Source organism: Carcharodon carcharias, chromosome 18 (assembly GCF_017639515.1).
Source record: "Carcharodon carcharias isolate sCarCar2 chromosome 18, sCarCar2.pri, whole genome shotgun sequence".
In the NCBI taxonomy this organism is placed as follows: domain Eukaryota; kingdom Metazoa; phylum Chordata; class Chondrichthyes; order Lamniformes; family Lamnidae; genus Carcharodon; species Carcharodon carcharias.
The window spans coordinates 1,413,891-1,440,371 of NC_054484.1; the positions used below are offsets into that span (position 1 = coordinate 1,413,891).

Here is a 26,481-nt window from a genome sequence, read left to right on the forward strand (position 1 = left end):
GAAATAATTAAAGTCTGAATTCTGCCCACCCACTTTGCCCTTGTAACGAGCTAAAAATCACACAGGCAACGTAAAATCGTGGTCAATAGGCTTTTTAATGACATTAATTGGCCCTTTAATTGTTGGCGGGCGTTGATCTGACTCCTGCATGCAACCAGTGACCTCACTATTCCACGTGTGCACGTTGACATCGGGGAGCACGCTCAACATGTTTTTGTGCAATTTTACATGTGCACCCGACCTTGGAATGCAAGATTCGGGCCATTGAACAAATATTTTGTCTGCCTTCACAATCGAATACACAAGTTTCATACCAGAAATAAATGGTAACCTTTGGGCTAAAACGAGTTGAGGAAATTAATATCAACAGAGATAAAGTATTGGAGAAACTTAAAATCTGACTTTCTCTGGGACCTGATGGCCTACACCCTAGGGTTCTGAAAGAGAGAGCTGCAGAGATAATGGATGTGCTGGCTACGATTTCCCAAAATTTCTTAGGGCAGAATTTTCCGGCCTGTGGCCGGGTGCGTGCCCGACCCGAACAGGAATAAAATAGTGCGCGATGACATAGGGCGAGCATCCCGACACCATCGCGCACTCGTGCAATACTCCGCTCGGCTGGTGCACGCTGGTGCCAGAGCAGCACCTGCCATTAATTAAGCGGCCACTTAAGGCCCATAACAGTCCCATTGACTGTGATGTCACCTTGCCTGTGCAATCTTCTACTCATTGCATGGGCAAAACGGGCAGGCAGCCAGCCAACATTTTCACAAAGCTCTTCTAAGGGCAGGATAAGAAGGGTCAGCATCATTTCCTGTGCGAGTAGTGAGGAGTTTTGGAGATTGGTTGTATATTGGTACTTTCAGCTTCATCTCTCTTCGGAGTTTCATTCTTAACATTTCCAGGCTTCATTTCTGGACTCATTGCTGTCTGCCAGGCCCCTGGAGGATTCAGACAGTTTGGACATTTCCAGGCATCAGACAGCCTTCCCTTACACGGGTAATGGAGATTGTGGTCTCTGTTGGAGGCGCCTCTTCTGAAGAACAGAGGGGCAGAAGGGAGAGGAGTTCAGGTGTCCTAATGTAGCTTCCAGGAGAGGGACCTGTGGGAGGAGAGGTGCAGGCACAAGGGGTGCAGGACCAGCAGGTAGTCCAAGGTGGAAGGGGCCGCAGAAGATGCCACTATCCTGCTGCCAGGGTTTAGAGGTGGTGATGCAGCTACCTCTATGTCCAAGGCGCAATGCCGAAGGAGGCTCCTCCTTTCCCGGGAGACAGTGACCTCCATCTGCCAGATGATCGGGCCTGAGATCAGCTCCAACTGTGTGGGTGGACACCCCATGCCAGTGGCTCTGAAGGTCACAGTGACCCTCAACTTCTATGCCTCCGGCTCTTTCCAGGGATCTGTGTGGAGTCTCCCAATCAGCTGTCCAGAGTTGTGTTAAGCTGGTGTCAGAAGCTCTGTTCAGGCGGATATTGACTTTCATTCATTTCCGTAGGGACGAGGCCAGCCAGGCTGAGAGAGCCAGAGGCGTTGCAACGATTGCTGGGTTTTCTCATGTCTAGGGTACCATCGACTTCACACATGTGGGCATCAAGGCGCCAGCGGGTCAGCCCAGTGCCTTCGTTAACAGGAAGGGATTCCACTCCATGACTGTGGAGATACTTAAGTCTGTGCAAGGTACCCTGGCAGTTGCCATGATGCCTACATCCTCAGACACTCCCAGACGCCGAGACTCTTCAGTGCTCCAGCCCGGCTGGATGGATGGCCGCTGGGTGACAAGGGTTATCTGTTGAAGAGGTGGCTCATGATGCCTCTCCACCACCCAAGAACAGAGGTAGAGCAGCGTTACAATATGAGTCAAGCCTCCACAAGGGTGGTGGTAGAGAGGACCATAGGTCTTCTCAAGAATGCACTTGAGATTCTTGGACCGTTCAGGGGGTGCACTACAATCCTCCCCAGGGCGGCACTCACTGATAGTGGTTGCCTGCTGTGCTCTCCACAATCTGGCACTAGCAAGGGGGCACCCACAGGAGGAAGAGGATCTTGAGGCAGCCGCACAAGCCACAGATGATGAGTCCAGTAGTGAGTCAGAAGAGGAGCACGGTGAGGAGAATGCTGAGGGCATGGGGCCAGACCTCAGTAACCTGCAGGGAGCCAGGGATGCCTGGATCCAACACCCATTCAGCTAGGTTACCAAAGATGAGCTTCATGCCAGGGCTGCTGCCTCTATCCCACATGTCTGAAAGGATCCTTTCATTTGAACACTAAGAACAGTCAGTGCCTGTGCAGTAAAGCACAGAGCCACCTACGTCCAACATTACATACTGGCATTCCCCACACCAATGATATAAAAAGGTGAAGCATACTCAGGCCCATGAAGACAAAAACACAATTTATGTCATTCTGACAATTCTGTAATCTTAACAAAAATGTTTCTGGTATTCAACATTGGACCAGAATACATTAAGTTAACAAAAATGAATATAAAATCACCCATGTCCAGTCCCCCTTGTGCTCATGGTGCCTTTAACTTATGTTTGCGAGTGCTATATCTAGGTGCCTCCCACCCCTTCCCCCCGCCTCCCTGGCACCGGCATTGGAGACAGCCGGCTCACTCTGCTGTCTTGTTGGCCTTGATGACCTTGGTGGTCGTCCTCTGGTCAGTGGAGCCCGTGCTGGCCCTGCCTGGGTGGGAGCGGCCAGTGCCACAGCTGGCATCTCCCCAGTTACCGCAGCCTCATCTGATGCCATGGTCACTGGCAGAGGGGCAGAGGAGCTGTTGCCATCATCCAGAGCGCCCTAAGAGGAGCCTGCAGAGATGACAGGCAGCTTGTGCGCCAACTTCAGGTCGCTTTGGACCTCCCTGCTCACCGTTGATGGACAGGCACCTAGCTGGGATACTGGGTACCTCATCCATCTCCCACATGGACACTGACCACCTGAGGTCATTGCCTGTGTGAGGGCTGCAGGTCTGAGCACAACCCCAGGAACCCCTCATTCTGTCCCTGGAGCTGCCTATCCATGACAGTCACCACTCTCTCCATGGAGGAGGCAGTGCACTCGGCCATGACGGTCAGTGCAGTCCTCGTGCTCCGCATGGACTCCTCCACAACAGAGACCATGACACACAGACCCTCATGGATCTCTGCCAGATCCTCCCGCACATTTCGCTGGACATCCAGCATCTGCCGCCTAATGGACAACTCCAGAGGCTCATCACCTGCCTTTGACTGAGCATCATCTTGACCCCCAGCTGTCGCCCTGGGCACACTCTCTGCCTCCGCCTGCACCTCAAGCGATTGTGAAGTGCCTCACCGCCGAACACCAATATGTTACTCACAGTAAGAGGTTGTAGTAGAAGATTAGTCCAGGCTGGTCTTTTGGTTCAAGCTGGTTTATTTTCAACACAATTCCTCAGTGCTACTGACTTCCAAGTAGCTTCCACACAAAGTGTTCCAGCTGTTTCTTTTTATTCTGTTTGGATGGGATAATCAATGCCCATCACCTGTTTAACTAGCAACTGTCTTTAACAAGGTGATTGCCATGCTGCATGATTTTTCATACATTGACATGATCTAGTAGCCGCCATTCTAATGCCAATCAAAGCACTGGTATCTGCCCTGGTGCCTGCTTCAAAGAGCGGGTCTGATGCAGGTGCAAATGACACCTGTTGGTCCTCCGGTGTCAGGGTGGCCCTTCAAGGTCTGGAGATCGAACGTCTGCTGGCTAACCTAAAAGAGAGAAGAAGGACATGTCCTTTGTTAAAGTCATCCCACTGTCACTGTGCATGCTAGGCAACGGAGATCTGCATCATGGTGCCCTCGTCTTCCAATGATCAACGGGGACTCCAGGTTCGAAGCTCTCATCAATGAAGAGACTACACTAGAATGGTTGCACAAGCTGAAATTCTCACCTCTGTGCACTGTACTCTTATCTTTACCTGGCACCCCCAGCTCACCACGCCTGTTTGCACGTGGGGCATGCCAGTTCTCAAGCTCCAGGGCATCTTGCACATACCTCAAGGATTAAGAGGCTAGTGGGGCCTCCGCTGGACCACGACCTTTCTATTTTGTTGTGGGCAGTTTTCTCCTGAAAGAACAGAGGAGCATTGATTAGTCCACTCTGTACATGCAGTGCCATTGCAGCCTGGCCAATCCCAGCCGAGGATCACCTGGCAGAGCACATTTGAGTCGTGGCACTCAGTCCAAGTAGCCAGGGCCCACCCCCTTGGCCAGCTCCAGCATTATTGATAGTTGGCACTCAACACTCTAGCACCCCTGTGGTCCATGGGGGAATGACCAGACCTTAACACATCCACACACTGACCCAAGCCAACATGGTACTCACCCTTCCTGAGAGCAGCAGGTCATTGAAGCGCTTCCGGTACTGCACCCAGGAGCACCGCACCATGTCACGGCTGCTGACCAGCGCTGCCACCCCCTCCCATGCCCTCTTGGTGAAGTGCAGTGGCCTTCTCCTCCCATCCCTGAGGACAAGGGTGCCCCTCCTGGCAGCCACCTCCACCAGGAAGACAGCGAGGCACGCATCAGAGAAGCGGGGAGCCAAGTGCCCACCCGACCTGCCTTCCCCACCCCCTGCCGTGTCCAACTGCACTCCAGTCCATCCTGCCAGCTCAAGGAACGCCCTCTGTGGCAGCCTTCCAAGGGCTGCCTGAGCTGCTTTTAAACTAGCTGCTGGGTTACCATTGGACCTAGCGGCCGGCAGGCCCCCGCCCCAGCACAGTCCTTCCCAGGATTGCCCACCGCGCCTGCCTGATGAAGGGAAAATCCTGCCCTTGGATTCGGGAACGGACCAACCAGATTGGAAGTTGGTAAAACGTTCCACCACTTTTCAAGAAAGGAGGGAGAGAGTAAACAGTGAAGTATAGGCCAGTTAGACTGACATCAGTTATTGGGAAAATGCTGGAATCTATTATTGAAGAAGTCTTAACAATGCACTTCGAAAAGCACAGTCTGATTAGAACAAGTCAACATTATTTCACCAAAGGGAAATCCTGTTTGACAAAGTTATTAGAGTTTTTTGAGGATGTAACTAGTAGGGGTAGATAAAGGGTAACCACTAGATGTTGTATACCTGGATTTCCAAAAGGCTTTTCAATAAGGGGCCATACTAAAGGTTAATAGGCAAGATTAGGGCTCATGGAGTTGGGGGTAATACATTAGCATGGATAGAGGATTGGTTAATGGATAGAAAACAAAGAGTGGGAATAAACGGGCTTTTTCAAGTTGGCAGGCACTGAATAGTGGAGTGTCGCAAGGATCAGTGCTAGGGCCTCAGTTATTTACAATCTCTATTAATGACTTGGATAAAGAGACAGGGTAATATATCATAGTTTCCTGATGACACAAAACTAGGTGGAAAGATAAACTGGGGAGGACACAGGCAGCAAATAGATATATTTATTCTTTCATGAGATGTGGGTATCGCTGACAAGGCCAGCATTTGTTATCCATCCCTAATTGCCCTTGAACTAGCTAGGCCATTTCAGAGAGCAGTTACGAGTCAGCCACATTACTATGGGTATAGAGTCACATGTAGGCCAGACCAGGCAAGGACAGCAGATTTCCTTTCCTAAAGGGCATTAGTGAATCAGATGGGTTTTTTCAATAATCAATTGTAGTTGTCCAGTCACCATTACTGAGACTAGGTTTCAATTCCAGGTTTTATTAATTGAATTAGAGCATTAGCCTAGACCGCTGGATTACTAGCCCAGTGACATTGCCACTATGCCACCATCTCCCAATATAGATAGATCGAGTGAGTGAGTAACAAGATGGCAGATGGAGTATAATGTGGGGAAGTGTGAAGTTATTCACTTTGGTCACAAGAATAAGAAAGCAGAATATTTTTTAAAAGGTGTGAAACTTGTAAATGTGGATGTTCAAAGAGACTTGGGTCGTACAAGGAATGCAGAAGGTTAGCATGTAGGTATAGTAAGCAATTAGGAAGGCAAGTGGATGTTGGCCTTTATTGCAAGGGGACTGGAGTACAGGAGTAAAGAAGTCCTGCTATAGTTGTACAGGGTTTTGGTGAGACCACATCTGAAATACTGTGCGCAGTTTTGGTCTCCACATTTAAGAAAGGATATACTTCCATTGGAGGTGGTACAGCGAAGGTTCGTTAGATTGGTCCCTGGGATGAGGGAGTTGGGCTGATATTCACTGGAATTCAGAAGAACGGGAGGTGATCTCATTGAAACGTACAAAATTCTCAAGGTGCTTGATAGGGTAGATGCTAAGAGATTATTTCTGCTAATCGGGGAATCTAAAACACTGGGAAATAATCTCAGGATAAGGGCCAGATAGTTAAGAACTGTGTTGAGGAGAAATTACTTCACCAGAAGGTTGTGAATCTTTGGAATTCTCTACCTGAGATGGTCGTGGATGCTCCATTGTTGAATACATTTAAAGTTGGGATTGACATTTTTTTTGGGGTCACAGGGAACTAAGGGATATAGGGAGCAAATGGGAAAATGGAGTTGAAGCCCAAGATCATCCATGATTGTATTTAATGGCAGAGCAGGCTCAATGGTCCATATGGTCTACTTCTAACATATGGATGTACAAATTGGGTGCAGGAATAGGCCGTTCAGCCCTTGATCCTGCTCCGCCATGCAATGAGATCATGTCTGATCTGATTGTGGCATCAACTCCACATTCCACATACCCCGATACCCTTTGACTCCCTTGTTAGTCAAGAATCTATCTACCTCTGCCGTAAGAATATCCATTGACGCTGCCTCCACCGTTCTCCAGGGGAGACAGCTCCAAAGATTCAGGACCGTCTGAGAGAAAAAATTTCTTCTCATCTCCGTGGTAAATGGAAAACCCCTTATTTTTAAACTGGGTCCCCTTGTTCTAGTCTCTCCCAGAAGAGCAAATATTCTTTCAGCATCCACCCTGTGAACTCTCCTCAGGATCTTATATGTTTCAATAAAATCACCTCTCATCCTTCTAAACTCCAATGGATACAGGCCCAACCTGTCTAACTTTTCCTTATAAGCGAATCAGTCACATGAACCTTCTCCAAACTGCTTCTAGATCAATTACATCCTTTCTTAAATAAGGAGACCAAAACTGTGCACAGTACTCCAGATGTGGCCTTAGCAGTGTCCTATACAATTGTAGCAAAACATCCCTACATTTATTTTCCATTCCCCTTACAATAAATGCCAACATTTCATTTGCCTTCCTAATCACTTTCTGTACCTACATACTAACTAACTAACAAGCTTCTATTTCTTGTGTTCTTATTATCCGCAGGCTCCCCTTATCCCCAGTGCTTTGAATTCAAAGTTCGGGCCCTTGACTTTAAATGCCTCCACAATGATCTCTACCATCTCCCTTTCCTGATATTCCCATCCGAGCACTATGTTCTTCTGAGAGGCTTATTGTGTATCCCTATGCTCCACAAATGGTGGCAGAGTATTTGCTCCGCATAAATCTCTCCACTGCTCCTTTAAAAACCTGTGTAACTAAGTGTTTAGTCACTGCTCCCTATTTCTCCTTTCTTGAATGGCGAGTGGTATGCTTGTCCCTTCCTGGGAAGCACTTTTGGTGTCTCTTTACATCAATGGACGCTTGTTGGTGGAACTGTTCTACTGTGTAACTTGGCCAGCAGGGAGCCTCTGGAAGGTGCGCAGACCCTGCCTCGCTGCTCCGCCTTGGTTGGTTCTGTCTGCATGACGTTTCTTCACTATTGCTCAAGGTCTAGGTGCTTTGGCTTTGCAATTCCTGTCAAATCCAGTGAGAATGAAGAGTGGCGCTGAAACCTCACATTACCCTGCTCCGATGTTCTGAAAGTGGGCTCATGCAGTAGGAGATGCCTGAGGTATTTTTACCATTCTGAGTGCCTCGCCCTTTTATCATGATATTGAGTTTCCACCTGAAGAATAATGAAGGAAGCAATCCTTTCATTTATCAACTGCCCACTAATACCCTGAACAAGCTGAATTGTTTTAGTGTGGTTGAGTTGTAGAGTTAATGTAAGTTAAATATATTTTGTAAAATACTTCCCTCCACTTGCTTCTTTGGTGGCTAACACATTCCGTTGTTTGGTTTCTGAGCTTTCAGGTTCCACCCATGGTTTGTTTTAAGTTATCTGATCTCCCATGGTCAGCACTAGGTTAAAGCTGTTTTATTTTGGGTTGGGGCATCAGGCAGGATATGTGAGATGGGCTTGGACCAACTGTGAGATCCCTGTCTGCACCCCCGTATGAAGAATGGCCTCTTGAGTGAGGATATATATCCATTTATGTATTGATGGAACTTTGACATAAAATGTTTGTTTCCAATCAGCTTCAGCTGCAGTTAAACCAAGATGTGAATGTCTTGCATCAAGACAGTGAGAATTCTCCAAAAAATAAGCGTGGAGTCTTGCCAAAACAAGCTACTAATATCATGAGGTCCTGGCTGTTCCAGCACATTGCGGTGAGTATCACATGTCATGCTGTTTAGCTGCAGGTGACAGCTACAAGAAAGCTCCTGTTTTAAATTTGTTACACTCATTTGGACAGAATCTTTTTTATTTTCTGTGTTCAATTGATTTTTTTTTGTGGACTGGTGTGACATTTAATATCATCAAGCTGCTCATATGATAAACATTCCCAGTTGTGTGTCTAATTGTGGACAGTGTCACATGTTTGACTGAGCAAATATTCCATTGCTTGATTGTGAAGTTCAGCTTGATTCCATAGGCATAGCCTGACCATCAAGCTTTAGTCTTAGGTGCTTAAAACTAATAAAAATGGCAGAATACAAACTGTTCTAGTCTGTGCCCACACACACAAGTGTTGGCAACACTGGTTAGACCTATACAGGATGTTTCATAATCTCCTGCTTCCAAATGCTGTATCAATCTTCTCAGCAATCAGTTGATAAAAGTGACCAGAATACCCATAATCCCATACAGGGCAGAAACAGCTCTATCTATCCCACGGTTTTACACTGCAGGCTGTATTATAGCCCAACAAGACTGAAATGGGAAGAGAAAAGGTCCCTGTGACATTACTCCCAAACTCTTACAGGAGTGTCCAGGAGATTAATCACACTTTTAGGACACCCGTACTATCTATGAGTCTGTGTTCCACACACGATATATGAAGGATGAATACTTGGCTAGGGAATGGAAGAAACAGAAATAAATGTGGACACTGCAAGACTTAAGGCTTTAGATTCACATCAAATTTCTTACTGACCAAAATTCTGCTGGAATGTGTTCCTCGTGGCACAGCTAATCAGCTTTACAAAATCCTGGTTAGACCACACCTGGGGTCACTATGAGCAGTTCTGGGCACCACACCTTAGGAAAGATATATTGACCTTGGAGGGGGTGCAGTGTAGATTTACCAGAATGAAACCTGGGCTCCAAGGATGAAATTACAAGGAGAGGTTACACAAACTGGAGTTAAATTCCCTGGAATTTAGAAAGTTAAGGAATGATATGATCAAAGTTTTCAAGATATGAAGGTGAGCAGATGGGGCAGATTGGAAGAAACTAGTTGCGCTAATTGGGAAACCTATGGCTAGAGACCATAGTCTGAAAATTAGAACCAGATATTACAGGAGCGAACTTAGCATGCACAAAGGTTGGTAGAAGTTTGGAACACTTTTCAGCAAATGGCAACTGATGCGAGATCAATTGTTAATTTTTAAAAATGCAATCAACAGGTTTTTGTTATCCAGAGGTATTAAGGGATAGGAGGCAGAGGCAAATATATGAAATTAGGTCGCAGATCAGCCACGATTTCACATAGAAACTAGGAGGAGGAATAGGCCATTCGGCCCTTCGAGCCTGCTCTGCCATTCATTATGATCATGGCTGATCATCCAACTCAGTAGCCTGCTCCCGCTTTCTCCCCATATCCTTTGATCCGTTGCACCCCGAGAGCTATATCTAACTCTTTCTTGAAAACATTCAATGTTTTGGCCTCAAATGCTTTCTGTGGTAGCGAATTCCACAGGCTCACCACTCTCTGGGTGAAGAAATTTCTCCTCATCTCAGTCCTAAATGGTCTACCCCATATTCATTCACAGAATGAGGGAACAGATTTGAGGGACTGAATGGTCTATTCCTTTTCCTATGTAATCTTGAATTCTTTAGCCAACAGTGAAGAGTGGGCAGGAGAGAGGAAATGGATGATGGGAGAATAAAGCACACATGGGAGGGGGAAGAGGGAGAGGGAGAGGAGATGGGGGACAGAGGAGGTGGGGGAGAGAGAGAGAGAGAGGTTGTGGGAGAGAAAGGGAGTGAGGGGGAGAGAGAGGAGGGGGAGAGAGAGAGACGAGGGGAAGAGAGAGAGGTGGAGGAGGTGAGAGAGAAAAGGGGGGAGAGAGGAGGGGGAGAGAGAAAGGAGGGGGAGAGAGAGAGAGGGTGGAGAGAGAGGAGCAGAGAGAGAGAGAGAGGGGAGTGGGAGAGAGAGAGAGAGGGGAGTGGGAGAGAGAGAGGGGAGTGGGAGAGAGAGAGGGGAGTGGGAGAGAGAGAGAGAGGGGAGTGTGAGAGAGAGAGGGGAGTGGGAGAGAGAGAGGGGAGTGGGAGAGAGCAGTGAGAGAGAGAGGGGAGAGTGAGGAGGTGGGAGAGAAAGGAGGTGGGAGTGAGGGGGAGAGAGAGAGAGGAGGAGGGAGAGAGGGGAGGGAGAGGAGAGGGGAAAGAGAGGAGGAGGGAGAGGAGAGGGGAAAGAGAGGAGGAGGGGAGAGAGGAGGAGGGGAGAGAGAGAGGAGGGGGGAGAGAGGGAGGAGAGGGGAGGGAGAGGAGAAGGGAGAGAGAGGGGGAGGGGTAGAGAGAGGAGAGGGAGAAAGAGAGAGAGGAGTGGGAGAGAGGGGGAGAGAGAGAGAGAGGAGAGGGGAGAGAGAGAGAACGGGGGAGAGAGGAAGAGAGAGAGGAGGGGGGAGAGAGAGGAGCGGGGAGAGTGAGATGGGAGGGGGAGAAAGAGAGCGGAGTGGGGGAGAGAGAGAGAGGATGGGGAGTGAGAGGGAGAGGACGGGGAGAGAGAGGAGACGGAGAGACAGGAGGGGGAGCGAGAGAGAGAGGAGGGAGAGAGAGAGGGGAGGGTGAGAGGGAGAGAGGACAGAGAGAGAGAGAGTGGATGGGGAGAGAGTGGATGGGGAGAGAGAGTGAGGAGGGGGAGAGAGAGGAGGGGGAAGGGGGGAGGGAGAGAGGAGAGGAGGGGGGAAGAGAGAGGAGAGGAGGGGGAGAGAGAATGAGAGAGGTGGGAGAGAGAAGATTGAGAGAGGATGGGTTGAGAGAGGAGCAGGGGAGAGAGAGAGGAGGGGGAGAGGGAGAGAGAAGGGGGGCGAGAGAGAGGAGGGAGAGAAAGGGAGAGAGAGAGGACAGGGAGAGAGAGAGCAGAGGGAGAGACAGGAGGGGAGAGGGGAGGGTGAGAGAGAGAGGACGGAGAGAGAGAGTGGATGGGGAGAGAGAGTGAAGAGGGGGAGAAAGAATGAGAGAGATGGGAGAGAGAGAGAGAGTGAGAGAGGATAGGTTGAGAGAGAGGCGCAGGAGAGAGAGAGGAGGGAGAGAGGGAGAGAGAGAATGAAGGGGAGAGAGAGGAGGGGGAGAGAGAGGGGAGGGGGAGAGAGAGAGAGAGAGGAGGGGGAGAGAGAGGAGGGGGCAGAGAGCGAGGTGCAGGGGAGAGAGAGAGGTGGGGGCGAGCGACAGAGGAGGATGAGAGAGAGAAAGGGGTGAGAGAGGAGGGAGAGAAAGGGAGCGTGAGATAAGGGGGATGGAGAGAAGGGGAGAGAGAGAGTGGAGGGGGGACAGAGTGAGTTGAGGGGGGGGAGAGAGTGAGTGAGTGGAGGGGGAGGGAGAGAGAGTGGAGGGGAGAGAGTGAGTGGAGGAAGAGAATGGAGGGAGAGAGAGAATGGAGGGAGAGAGAGTGGAGGGAGAGAGAGAAAGAGTGGAGGGGGAGAGAGAGAGAATGGAGGGGGAGAGAGAGAAAGAGTGGAAGGAGAGAGAGAAAGAGTGGAGGGGGAGAGAGAAAGAGTGGAGGGTAGGGAGAGAATGGAGGAGGAGAGAGAGAGAGGAGGGAAGAGAGAGAGGAGGGGAGAGAGAGAGGGGAGGGGGAGAGAGAGAGAGGAGAGTGGGGGAGAGGGAGAGAGGATGGGGAGTGAGAGAGAGGGGGAGAGAGTGAGGAGGGTGAGAGTGAGTGAGGAGGGGGAAAGAGAGTGAGGAGGGGGAGAGAGAGTGAGGAGGAGGAGATAGAATGAGAGAGATGGGAGAGAGAGTGAGAGAGGATGGGTTGAGAGAGAGGCGCAAGGGAGAGAGAGGAGGGGGAGAGGGAGAGAGAGAGAGGAGGATGAGAGAGAGAGAAAGAAGGGGGCAAGAGAGAGGAGGGAGAGAAAGGAAGAGAGAGAGAAGGGGGAGAGAGAGAGGACGGGGAGAGAGAGAGGTGAGAGAGAGAGAGTTAAGGGGAGAGAGAGGAGGGGGAGAGAGGGAAGTGGGAGTAGTGGAGAGAGGGAAGTGGGAGTAGGAGAGAGAGAGAGAGGACAGGGAGAGAGAGCAGAGGGAGAGACAGAGGGGGAGAGGGAGAGAGAGGGGGGAGAGTGAGGGGAGGGTGAGAGAGAGGACGGAGAGAGAGAGTGGAAGGGGAGAGAGAGGAGAGGAGAAGGGGGAGAGAGAGAGAGAGAGGAGGGGGAGATAGAATGAGAGCGGTGGGAGAGAGAGAGGACAGAGTGAGAGAGGATGGGTTGAGAGAGAGTTGCAGGAGAGAGGGGAGGGAGAGAGAGTGGAGGGGGAGAGGGAGAGGGAGGAGGATGAGAGAGAGAAAGGGGCAAGAGAGAGGAGGGAGAGAAAGGGATCGTGAGAGAAGGGGGAGAGAGAGGTGGGACAGAGTGAGTGGAGGTGGGACAGAGTGAGTGGAGGGGTGACAGAGTGAGTGGAGGGGGGACAGAGTGAGTGGAGGGGGGAACAGAGTGAGTTGAGGGGGAGAGAGTGAGTGAGTGGATGGGGAGGGAGAGAGAGTGGAGGGGAAAGAGTGAGTGGAGGAGGAGAATGGAGGGAGAGAGAGAATGGAGAGAGAGAGTGGAGGGGGAGGGAGAGAGAATGGAGGGGGAGAGAGAGTGGAGGGGGAGGACAGAGAATGGAGAGGGAGAGAGAGTGGAGGGGGGACAGAGTGAGTTGAGGGAGAGAGTAAGTGAGTGGAGGTGGAGGGAAAGAGAGTGGAGGGGAGAGAGAGAGAGTGGAGGGGAGAGAGAGAGTGGAGGGGGAGAGAGAGTGGAGGGGGACAGAGTGAGTTGAGGGGGGAGAGAGTGGGTGGAGGGTGGAGAGAGTGAGTGGAGGGGAAGAGAGAAAGAATGGAGGGGAGAGAGAGTGGAGGGAAAATGGAGGGGGGAGATGGATTGGAATGGGAGAGAGAGAGGAGGGGGAGAGAGAGAATGAGCGAGACTGGAGAGAGAGGAGGGGAAGAGAGGAGGAGGGGAGAGAGAGGCAGGAGAGAGAGAGGAGGGGGAGAGAGGAGGAGGGGGAGAGAGTGAGAGAGGTGGGAGAGGGGAGGAGGGGGAGAGAGGAGGATGGGGAGAGAGAGTGAGAGAGGTGGGAGAGGGGAGGAGGGGGAGAGAGGAGGATGGGGAGAGAGAGTGAGAGAGGTGGGAGAGGGGAGGAGGGGGAGAGAGAGTGAGAGAGGTGGGAGAGAGAGTGAGAGAGGTGGGAGAGGGGAGGAGGGGGAGAGAGGAGGAGGGAGAGAGAGCATGGGTTGCGGGAGAGTGGAGGGGAGGGAGATAGAGGAGGAAGGGAGGAGGGAGAGAGATAGAGAAGGAGAGAGAGTTGGGGCAGAGAGGGAGGAGGGGAGAGAGAGAGTGGAGGGGGAGGAAGAGAGAGTGGAGGGGGAAAGAGAGAGGGTGGAGGGGGTGAGTGAGGGCGGAGGGGGAGAGAGAGAGATTGGAGAGGGAGAGAGAGTGTAGGAGGAGAGAGAGTGGCGGGGAGAGAGGGAGAGACAGAGGAGGGGGAGAGAGGACAGAAGAGAGAGCGAGAGAGGATGGGGGGAGAGAGGAGAGGGAGAGACAGGAGGGGAGAGAGGGGGGAGGGTGTGAGAGAGACAGGACGGAGAGAGAGAGGACGGAGAGAAAGAGAGAGGAGGGGGAGAGAGAGAGGAGAGGGAGAGAGAGAATGAGAGAGGATGTGTTGAGCGAGAGGAGCGGGAGAGAGAGAGAATGGGTTGAGTGAGAGAGAGAAGCAGGGGAGAGAGGGAGAGAGAGAGGAGGATGAGGGAAAGAGAGAAGGGGCGAGAGAGGAGGGGGAGAAAGAGGAGGGAGAGAGAGTGAAGGGGAGAGAGAGGAGGGGGAGTGAGAGAGAGAGTGGAGTGGGGAGAGAGAGTGAGTGGAGGGGAAAAGGATAGGAAGGGGAGAGAGAGAGGAGGGGGAAAGAGAATGAGAAAGGTGGGAGAGAGAGGGGAGGAGAGGGAGAGGGAGTGAGAGAGCATAGGTTGAGGGAGAGTGGTGGGGGAGAGAGAGAACAGGGAGAATGGAGGGAGGGAAAGAGGAGGGGAGAGAGGGAGGAGGCCGAGAGAGAGGGAGGAGGCCGAGAGAGAGAGAGTTGAAGGGGAGAGAGGAGGGGGAGAGAGGGAGGAGAGGGAAAAAGAGAGAAGGAGAGAGTGGAGGGGGGGAGAGAGAGGAAGAGAGTTGGGGGGAGAGAGTGTGGAGTGGTGAGAGAGGGATAGGAAAGGGAGAGAGAGGAGGGGGAAAGAGAATGAGAGAGATGGGAGAGAAAGGGGAGGAGGGGGAGAGAGGAGGAGAGAGAGAGAGGAGGAGAGAGAGTGAGAGAGCATGGGTTGAGGGAGAGTGGAGAGGAGAGAGAGAGTGATGGGGGAGAGAGAGCAGGGAGAAAAGAGGGAGGGAGAGAAAGGAGGGAAAGAGGGGGGAGGGGGGAGAGAGAGTGGATGGGGAGAGAGAGTGTGGATGGGGAGAGAGAAAGAGAGAGAGGAAGGGGAGAGAAAAAGAGAGGAGGGGAGACAGAGAATGAGAGGTGGGAGAGAGAGTGAGGAAAGAGTATTAAAAAGGATGGGTTGAGAGAGAGGAGCAGGGGGAGAGAGACAGAGAGAGTGAGGAGGATGAGAGAGAGAGAAGGGGGAGAGAGGGAGAGAGAGAGTGGATGGGGAGAGGGAGAGAGAGAGTGGAGGGGGAGAGAAAGAGGAAGGGGAGAGAAAACGATGGGGAAAGAAAAGAGAGGATGGGGGAGGGAGCATGTTTGGGGCTGAAATTGAGTGGATTTTGATACCTGTAAGCGAGTCAGCAGCTGTAAGAAACAACTCTTCAACAGAACTAAGTAAAAATAGAAAAGAGGTGAAATATAAGCTGGTTTAAGGGGTGGAGGGACAGGTAGAGCTGGATAGAGGGTCAGTGATAGGTGGAGATAACCAAAAGATGTCATAGACAAAAGGACAAAGAGTTTTGAGTTCAACAATTTTAGATCATGAACTCTCTCCTCCATCCCCACCCTGTTTCTGATCCCCTTTTTCCAATAATTTATATGGATTTTTCTTTTCCCACCCATTTCCATCCATTGTTTTATCTCTACCTTTTAGCCTATTTCGATTCCCCCTCCACCCCACCCCCACCAGGGTTATCTGTACCTTGCTCGTCTTGCTTTCTACCCTTAATGTCCCCATTAGCACATTTTTTAGCTAATATCACCACCATCAACACCTCTTTGTCCTTTTGTGATTGTGAACCCGAGCCTGCTCTAGATCTAGGTCCCATCGAGCGGTGTGTCTCTGCGCTGGTGGAGGGTGTGGGTAAGCACTGTGACGGATCTTCCAGGCTGCCTATTTCCAGCTCTTCAATGGAGGAGGTGTCCTCTTGGTTGGAGGTGAGGACCTGGATGGAATTGAGAGTCTGGCTGACTGAGGGTGTCGGTCGCTTGGCAGAGCTCCCTGTGAACCAAAGTAGAGATAATTAGTGCATGTCAGCAGAGTGAAAAACAGCAGAGAGAGCACTCACATTTGCGTTGGGAGAGGGCTGATGTGGTGCAGGATCCTCACGTGGATGTTCGATGCTGACCTCACCATCACCACTGGCACAGTCCACATCTTCACCAGTCAGCGCGATGGCACAGTCCTCAAACTGAGTGAGGGGCCTAATGTAGGCCCCTCCAGCCCTAGGCTGGGACCTCTCCCTGCTGTTGTGAGCCAGATTCTACTGCATGAAAACAGATGGAGAGAGTGTGAGCAGGACACATGGCACAGTGTGGAATGTTTGTGCGGTGAGCAGAACCATGTATGAGATAAGGATGCGAGTCGAGAGGATGTGTCTGATGAAGGTGTGAGTGTGTGTATGTGAGGGTTAGTGAGTGTTGTCCTTTGAGGTGTGAGATCTCTGTGGATGTGTGATGGGTTTGTGAGTGTGTGAGTTGAGAGTGATAAGAAGAGTGACTTACCCTTGCCAAACGGATGAGACCGTTCATCCTCATGTGGCAATTGGTGGCTGTCCTCTTTTGCAAGGCAATGGCGCTGACCACCACCAGCACCCATGCTGGATCGGTGACCTTGCTTGCTGGCCTTCGCCTGTAACTGGGTAGAGGACATCTCGGTGGGCATCCAAAAGGCTTTCCAGTAACACATCACTGAATGAAGGGGCTGCAATCTTCTTGCCTTTCGGGGCTATGTCTTCTGTGCAGCAGTCCTGGGCTGGAAGCACTGAGAGGTGTGCACGCAGCTGCACTTTAAGTATGGCGCCCGGCATGAGGAAGCGATGAGGTGATGGTGTGGCGGGCGAATGAGAGCCCACCCACCATCAAAATGGTGTGTTTCCTGGGAATGCATGACTAATAAGGTAGGATTGGGACGATACAGCGTGAAAAGCTGCCATTGCGGCCAGTAGGTAAAACATTCTTTTTCTCGCTGCTACCGCACTTAATGCAAGTCTGGGATGATTCTGCCTTCTGTTATCAGTGATGGGGATAGACGGTTACAAGCTTTATTGCACCCTAGGTCTCACTGAGGAGCGAAAAGCCAGTCTTGTGAAATTTCGGTGGCCTTAAGGACCCACTCTGAACCTTCTACTAATGTTACTTATGAACACTACTTGTTCAATACCAGACCTCAGGAAGAGGGGGAGAACATTGATTAGTATGTGACTGCATTGAGATGCCGAGCTGAATCTTGAGTTTGAGCAACTGAAGGATGATCTGATCAGAGACAGGATTATCTTAGGAAGAGAGACCCTGCCATGAGAACACATCTGCTGAGCAAAGAAAAACTTACTCTCAGGAAGGCTATTGGCAGATGCAGAAGCTTTGAAGCGGTCAATCATCAGCTGAAGACTATTGATGGGAGAACTGACGAGACTTTGCACTCTGCTGAGAGACAATTCAAACCTTCCAAGTACATGACAATGAAGAGAAGGAAGAACTTTTTGCAGAAGGGCCAGCAGAAAGATCAAGACCAGGGTACTGGATGTAAATATTGCAGAGGACACCACACAAAAGAAAAGGAAGTGTTTCCATTGAGGGGAAAGCGGTGCTCCAGCTGCAATAAGATGAATCAGTTTGCATGCAAGTATTTTGCTGGAAAGAGAAAACCAAGCCTATAGAGATGATTGCTGGAGAAATGTCAGACGATGAACTTGTCAAATCACTCTACACCCTAGAACAGGTGGGCACCCTTGATTATCAAGGAAAATAGTGGTTTGTCACAATGGGATTGATGACTGCAGAAGGAGAACATTAAGTTACATTGAGCGTCTGATAGCCTCAAGTGCTACCTGCAACCTATCATGAGGTTTGCAGACCTGTGTGAAGTTGCTCAAAATGGTGACTAAAAAATGAAGCTGCCAAAGGTAAAGTTGAGTCTATGTGATGAAGCAATACACACCCCAAGAGGGCAAACTAAGCCGAGAGTCCAATGTAATTGGAAGAAAGAATATCTACAGTTCCAGATAGTAGACACTCAACTTGTTTCAGCTGAGATATAAGTTTAGGGTGGTAACCCTCCATGTACCAGAAGAGGTTTGCAGTGTTTCATATGGTACAAAGCCACTGACTGATGGATAGGTCGTGGCAAATGACAAAGATGTTTTCACAGGTCTTGGATGTCTTCCTGCTGAATATCATCTATAAGTAGATGAGAGTTGGATCTGCTGCACAGGGGAGGAGTAAAAAGTGTGGGAATGCAATAGTTATAGGGGATTCAATAATAAGGGGAATAGTTAGGTGTTTCTGTGGCCACAAACGAGACTCCAGGATAGTATGTTGCCTCCCTGGTGCTAGGGTCAAAGATGTCTCAGAGCGGCTACAGGACATTCTGAAAGGGGAGGGTGAACAGCCAGTGGTCGTGGTACACATTGGTACAAACGACATAGGTAAAAAAAGGGATGAGGTCCTAAAAGCAGAATATAGGGAGTTAGGAATAAGTTGAAAAGTAGGACCTCAAAGGTAGTGATCTCAGGATTACTACCAGTGCCACATGCTGGTAAGAGTAGAAATAGCAGGATATATCGGATGAATACGTGGCTGACGAGATGGTGTGACGGGGAGGGTTTCAGATTCCTGGGGCATTGGGACTGGTTCTGGGGGAGGTGGGACCGGTACAAACATCTGGGCAGGACTGGGACTGATGTCCTAGGGGGAACATTTGCTAGCGTGGTTGGGGAGGGTTTAACTAAAATGGCAGGGGGATGGGAACCTATGCAAGGAGTCAGAGGAAGGGGAATCAAAGACAAGAACAAAAGACAAAAAGCGGAATAAGAAAAGTGATAGGCAGAGAAATCAGGGGCAAGAATCAAACAGGGCCTCAGTGAAAAATAGTGGGAATGGGATAAGCAATGTTAAAAAGACAAGCCTTAAGGCTTTGTGCCTTAACGCGGGGAGCATTCACAATAAAGTGGATGAATTAACCACGCAGATAGATGTAAATACGTATGGTATAGTCAGGATTACGGAGACATGGCTGCAGGGTGACCAGGGATGGGAACTGAACATCCAGGGATATTCAGTATTTAGGAAGGACAGACAAAAAGGAAAAGGCGGTGGAGTTGCATTGCTGGTTAAAGAGGAAATTAATGCAATAGTGAGGAAAGATATTAGCTCCGACGATGTGGAATCTTTATGGGTAGAACTGAGAAACACTAAGTTGCAAAAAACGTTAGTAGGGGTTGTATATAGACCCCCAAACTGTAGTGGTGATGTTGGGAATGGCATTAAACAGGAAATTAGAGACATATGCAATAAAGGAACATCTGTAATTATGGGTGAGTTTAATCTGCATATAGATTGGACAAATCAGATTAGTAACAACACTGTGGAGGAGGAATTCCTGGAGTGTACATGGGATGGTTTTCTGGATCAATACATTGAGGAACCAACTAGAGAACAGCCCATCCTAGACAGGGTATTGTGTAATGAGAAAGGAATAATTGGCAATCTAGTTGTGCGAGGCCCCTTGGGGATGAGCAACCATAATATGAGATGGAGAGTGACATAGTTGATTCTGAGATGAGGATCCTGAATCTTAATAAAGGAAACTACGATGGTATGAGGCGTGAGTTGGCTATGATGGATTGGGAAACTTTACTTAAAGGGATGATGGTGGATAGGCAATGGCAAACATTCAAAGAACGCGTGGGTAAACTGCAACAATTGTTTATTCCTGTCTGGCACAAAAAGTAAAACAGGAAAGGTGGCCAAACCATGGCTTACAATGGAAATTAGAGACAGTATTAGACCCAAGGAAGATGGATACAAATTGGCCAGAAAAAACAACAGACCTGAGGATTGGGAGCACTTTAGAGTTCAGCAAAGGAGGACCAAGGGATTGATTAAGAAAGGGAAAATAGAGTACGAGAGTAAGCTTGCGGGGAACATAAAAACTGACTGTAAAAGTTTCTATAGGTATTTGAAGAGAAAAAGATTGGTGAAGATAAATGTAGGTCCCTTACTGTCAGAAACAAGAGAATTTATAATGGGGAACAAAGAAATGGCTGACCAATTAAATACATACTTTGGTTCTGTCTTCACAAAGGAGGACATAAATAACATACCAGAAATGTTGGGGAACACAGGGTTTAGTGAGAGGGAGGAATAGAAAGAAATCAATATTAGTAGGGAAATGGTGTTGGGGAAATTGATGGGATTGAAGGCCAATAAATCCCCAGGGTCTGATAATCTAGATCCCAGAGTACTTAAGGAAGTGGCCCTAGAAATAGTGGATGCATTGGTGGTCATCTTCCGAGATTCTATAGACTCTGGAACAGTTCCTACAGATTGGAGGTAGCCTGTGTAACCCCACTCTTTAAAAAGGGAGGTAGAGAGAAAACAGGGAATTATAGAACAGTCAGCCTGACATCGGTAGTGGGGAAAATTCTAAAGTCCATTATAAAAGATTTAATAGCTGAGCACATGGAAAACAGTGGCAGAATCGGACAGATTCAGCACGGATTTATGAAAGGGAAATCATGCTTGACAAACCTATTGGAATTTTTCAAAGGTGTAACTAGTAGAGTTGATGAAGGGGAGCCAATGGATGTGGTTTATTTGGACTTTCAGAAAGCTTTCGACAAAGTTCCACATAAGAGATTAGTGTGTAAAATTAAAGTGCATGGGATTGGGGGTAGTGTGTTGAGATGGATAGAAAACTGGTTGGCAGACAGGAAACAAAGTGTATGAATAAACGGGTCTTTTTCTGAATGGCAGGCAGTGACTAGTGGGGTACCGCAGGGATTGGAACTGGGACCCCAGCTATTCACAATATATAGTAATGATTTAGCTGAAGGAATTAAATGTAATATCTCCAAATTTGCAAATGACACAAAGCTGGGTGGGAGGGTGAGCTGTGAGGAGGATGCAGAGATGCTTCAGTGTGATTTGGACAAGCTGAGTGAGTGGGCAAATGCATGGCAGATGCAGTATAATGTGGATAAATGTGAGGTTCTCCATTTTGGTAGCTAAAACAGGAAGGCAGATTATTATCTGAATGGCTATAAATTGAGAGAGGGGAATGTGCAACGAGACCTGGGTGTCCTCGTACACCAGTCGCTGAAGGTAGGCATGCAGGTGCAGCAGGCGGTAAAGAAGGTAAATGGTATGTTGGCCTTCATAGCGAGAGGATTTGAGTACAGGAGCAAGGATGTCTTGCTGCAATTATACAGGGCCTTGGTGAGACCGCACCTGGAATATTGTGTGCAGTTTTGGTCTCCTTATCTGAGGAAGCATGTTCTTGCTATAGAGAGAATGCAGCGAATATTTACCCGACTGATTCCTGGGATGGCGGGACTGACATATGAGGGGAGATTGAGTCGCTTAGGATTAAATTCGCTGAAGTTCAGATCAATGAAGGGGGATCTCATAGAAACCTATAAAATTCTAACAGGACTAGACAGGGTAGAGGCAGGAAGGATGTTCCTGATGGTGGGGGAGTCCAGAACCAGGGGTCACAGTCTGAGGATATGGGCTAGACCATTTAGGACTGAGATGAGGAGAAATTTCTTCACCCAGAGAGTGGTGAGCCTGTGGAATTCGCCACCACAGAAAGTAGTTGAGACCACAACATTGTATGTTTTCAAGAAGGAGTTAGATATAGCTCTTGGGGTGAAAGGGATCAAAGGGTATGGGGGGAAAGTGGGAGCAGACTATTGAGTTAGATGATCAGCCATGATCATAATGAAAGATGGAGCAGGCTCGAAGGGCTGAAAGGCCTACTCCTATTTTTTATTTCTATGAGAGTATGTGACCAACTCAGCATCTTCCCAGGAAAGTGCCAGCTGCTCTCAGGCTCAGCTTGAAAGTCAAGATAGCAGATCTTGAAAAGATGGGAGTAATCAGGAAAATGACAACTCCTACAGACTGGATTAGCAGCATGGTAGCAGAGCAAAAAACCTGGAAAGCTGAGAATGTGCACAGATCCAAAGGACCTCAATAAAACTTTGAAGAGATCTCATTGTTCCATGACAACATTGAAGAAATTTTGCCAGTTTGCCAAGGCAAAGGTCTTTACTGCCCTCGATGTGAAGGATGGATACTGGCAAGTGAAGCTGAATAAAAGCAACTATGTTCTGGGTGCCATTTGGGAGGTACCGATGGTTGCGCATGCTATTTGGCATTTCTGCTGCTCTGGAAGACAGCATGAGATAGTTTTGATCCTCTGGGAGTGCTCGTTTATTTTTATGCATTCACGAGACGTGGGCTTCCCTGGCTGGGCCAGCATTTATTGTCCATCCCTACTTGCCATTGAGTTTTCTCAGCTCAGTTATGTACTAAGGTTGTCACTGCCCTGCATGCACGTAAAAAATCGGTACCTTTCATGTCTGATGTTTTATTTAGGGCTGCAGTAGGCTTCGAATTTTTCCATTATTTCTTTCAAGTCATTTTGTTTCTCATCGCTTTCAAACGTGAACGTGTTATAGACTTCAAGGGCTTCTTCCCCCGTTACATGAAGAAAAATGGAAAACTGTACCTGAGGGTCTTTTTTCTCACTGCCTGTCACTGTGATGTACAGCTCGAATCACTGCTCAAGCCTCCTCCAGTGTTTGGCAAGATTTCCCTCCAAATTGTGCTCTGTCACTGGTTTCAGAACCTCCATTGTTGTGTTTAGTTTACTTCTGACACCATGTCTTGTTTTTTGTTTCAATGATGCACACAGGCTGTCAACTTTGTAGCTGAGCTAGCTTTATTGATAACATATTTCCTAACATGAACATATATCTGAACTAACAGGATTCTGTCAAGACAGGTTCCAACATGTGCTATCTGACCTTCAACTCCTGGGTCAGGTGACCCCATATCTAGTACAGAGTACTATATAGTATATATTACTGGAGCCCACTTCCACAATCAACTATTAGCATTATAATTGGAACATAGAGTAAAATTTCAAAATTCACAGGATTGTTCACAGGAGCAAAGAGGATTGAAAGAAGATTGGATAGAGGTGTACAAGATTATGACAGGTTTAGATAAGATAGACAAAAGCTGTTCTGATGGTACAAGGAGTAGGGGGCACAGATTGAAGATTTTGGACAAGAGTTGCAGAGGGAGGATGTGATTTTTACACGGTGACTGGAAATTGGATGGGCACTTGAGGGCAATAAACTTGCAGCACCAAGAGTAAATGGCAGGTGAATGGGACTGACTAGATTACTCTATAGAGAGTTGGCATGGACTAGAAGGGTTTGTTATGATCCTTGACCAGACCCCTAAGTTTTTCGTAAGATTCGGTGAGGGACCAATAACGGTTTGTTTAAAGTAGACAAGTTTGAGTTTCAAGATACTTGCTAAGAAAATAAAATCACAAGATTCCACAAGTTTTGAACAAACAAAAATAAACTTTTACTAGACAAGGGCAGAAAGCTAAAATAATTTACAATATCTATCTTAAACTCTAATATTCAGGGTTAATTTGAGGTACATGTAAATTAACAGGCAAACTGTGCTTGAACACATCACACTGCACATTAAATGGTAAATTTGATTAAGATTGAGTCCACAGATTTCTCAGCAACCCACCCAGATGCCAGGAATCACTGAAAGTCAACCAATCTCACTGAAACTCTGTCTCTCGCTCACGAGGGGTTCTAGTCTTCACCTTCAAATATCTAACCTTGGAATTCTCTCCACAACTCTCTCCAACTCGGATGTCACCATCAACGCCCACCTCACAGGTTTCAGTCTCGTCTCCCGAGATTCTGTTCCCCTGGATTCCCAAGTCTGCCCTCGGCCACCAACTCACAAGCAGAATACCACTGCTCCAAAGGGCTAGCTTCACCCCAATGGCTAGCAGCACGGAATCTTTTTGCTGTCTTCTTGGATCTTCAGAGCTTCCCTGATCCCTCTTCGATTACCAGAACTTCCCCCAAGACGACCTCTGCACTTACAGTCGGCTAACCCACAGCCCTTTACCTACTTTTTAACTTAACCTTTTCCTGTTCCTGTCCCTGTCCCCTGTCTGGGACCCTTCATTGGAGATAGTTTAAGTAAGTTATATTTGTATTTGGGTGTGTTAGAAGTAAGGTATATTTTTAAGTTTAAGCTCAATTTATATTTCTTACTATTTGTGGGTTAAAAGGTGAAACCTGGGATCTAGGTTCATTTTTGAGTAGAAACAGCAGGTCTAGCTCTGTATACTTGCATTTCTAATCAGTTTTATGACTTTTGAAGTGGAGAGGTGTGCATTCAAGGGGTGTGGGAGTAGTGGTTTAGGAAAGTTCAAACAAGGTTAAAAAAAACTGCTGTTGCCTAGCAACAGGGATCCAGAGAAGGGGAGACACACACACATATACACACACACTGAGAAAACTAGAAACGCAGTTTCAGTTCCGTTTGAGTTCAGTTGAAGCCAGGATTCCAGAGAGGCTGGACAGCAGAGGGACAGATAGCAAGTCCCAAACTAAAGTTGAAGTCAGCTTCCAGGAGAAGCTGGAAAGGTGAGGCAACTGCAGAAGAAGCAAGCCCCCAAATCCAGGGGAGTGGAACAGGAAAGGTCCCCAGAGGACAGTTTAGTCAAAGGACAAGGACAGGAATCTGGAAAAGGGCCTGTTCTGTGGAAGTGAAAGTAAGGAGCAGAGAGGAATGCTTCAAGCTTAAAGAGAAGAAAGCTGTGGGATGCAGATTTAGAGCAATATAGGCTTGCGAGAAGCTGCAAGATCCAAGGGGGCAGCTGAAGGTCTGTAACTCTTTACTATGGGCATGTGAAGCAGTGGTGTACTTTTGGCACAGCTGAGTATTTGAGAGAGAGCATGTGGAAGGAAGCTTGAATGCATGTGGTGATCTAGGGTAGAGGAACATCGGAAGGAGAGTTCGAAACCCTGGAGGTGGACCCTTATGGAAGGCTTCTGAGAGAAAGTGTCATTTGGGAGAAGATTCCAAAGTGAGTTCTTGGAGATTAGAAACCTTCATGTGAAAGATGGAGTTCAGTGAGGCCGGTTGGCTCAGTGTGACAAGCGTCTGGGGGGAGTTGAGGAAAGATCCACAGCATCTGTTTAGAGTGGCATCTGTCACTTGGTTTCAGAGTGTGGTGTCTCTGACCACAAGTCACCTATTGGTTTACATGGACTATGCTTACTGTGAACATTAGAGTATAAGATAGATTTTAAAATTTGTGTTATCTTTATGAATCTGTATATACCTGTAAAGTTATAGCTGTGGGTGAAAGAGTATTGTAATATAGTTAACTTTTTACTGTTTAATAAATGTTTTATTCTTTTATTAAAAATTCCTCAGCTGATTCTTGTGACTCTGTTCAGTAGCCACTCTCCCCATATCTCAGCAAAAGATAAAAGTTAGGATCTATCAAGCCGGCTTCCACCCTGGAATCAGGCTTGTCCAGGGGTAACCTCAGCTGAGAGCATAACACCCTTCTTTTGTGAACTTTCCCTGTGCCCTCTCCCTTTGGGACCTCTCGCTGCCCCTGCTTGGAATATTTGTCTTCAGTGGCACTATGTTTCCAATCACATGATATGGGTTTTTGCATCGTTTTTCTTTATGCCCAGGCGCACTGTGTCTGCCCTTTAGCCAAAGAACTTAAAGATGCAGATCTGCACATGTGCAGTCACTCCCATTCTGCTCATGAAAACTCCGAGGCCTGGTCAGGACTTGGAATTCCCAATCTCTGCCCCAAGCGAAAAGGTAACATAACAGGTTGAATGGCCTCTTTCTGTGCAATAATGACACTATGATTACGTTAAAGGCGCTATATAAATGCAAGGTATTGTAGTTGTGTATCAATTTTCTTGCTTTGTGTGTTCCATTTATTAGATCATACAGAGGAGTATATCATGTGAAGAGGGAATATCAGAGCTTAAAGTGCTGAGTCAAGATTCTAATATTTGTAAAAGCTCGTTTTAATGAGACTCTAGATGGTTGAATTGAAAATCAGTTTCTGTTTTACAATGAAAATTTGCATTGTTACTGAAAAATACTGTGTGTATCTGTGGCCTGTAGCAAAGCTGCCCATAACTCAACATCTCTTCCCTGTCCCCAGCATCCATACCCTACAGAAGATGAGAAAAGGCAAATAGCAGGTCAGACTAACCTCACCCTCCTCCAGGTCAACAACTGGTGAGTGACCATTACCTTCACTTTACTGAGCTCCATTGTGTAGACATCACTTAAACATGCACACTTTCTGATTCTTCATGACAAACCATTGCAAGCAGAGATTCATTAACTGAATGTGATGAATGTCACACCCGGGAGCAACAGTTCCAGTCTAGAACCCCCTCGGGAGGCAGGGAGCAGACCTCAGCTGGAGAGGGGGCTATGCCAGGAGGTGGGGTGCTGGTGGTTGAAGGTAGAGGTTTCTGGTGGAGGGAGGCAGTGCTGGGAAATGAGACAGTGGTGTCTGAGGTTGGGGAGGCAGGGGTAGTGCAGGTTGCCTGAGGCAGTGCTGGGTGCCGGAGAGTTGGAGGGGGTGCTGTGGGATGCCGAGGACAGGACAGGGTGCAGGAGGTGAGGAGGGGGGGTAGGATGGGGCCCAGGGACGACAGGGTGGAGGTGGAGGGGATTGCAAGGCAGGATACTGGGGTGGCGGAGGTGGGGGCTGAA

The 26,481-nt window shown here is 48.4% G+C and overlaps 1 protein-coding gene across 1 annotated transcript in view; it reads left to right on the forward strand.

Annotated features, from left to right (window-relative positions):
- pknox1.1 (pbx/knotted 1 homeobox 1.1) overlaps nucleotides 1-26,481 on the forward strand; it is a 127,549-nt gene that overhangs the window by 91,270 nt on the left and 9,798 nt on the right. Inside the window, exons 8-9 of the mRNA XM_041211931.1 lie at nucleotides 8,319-8,450; nucleotides 25,919-25,995. Of these exons, the coding sequence (XP_041067865.1) occupies nucleotides 8,319-8,450; nucleotides 25,919-25,995 (209 nt within the window). The remainder of the gene's footprint in view (nucleotides 1-8,318; nucleotides 8,451-25,918; nucleotides 25,996-26,481) is intronic.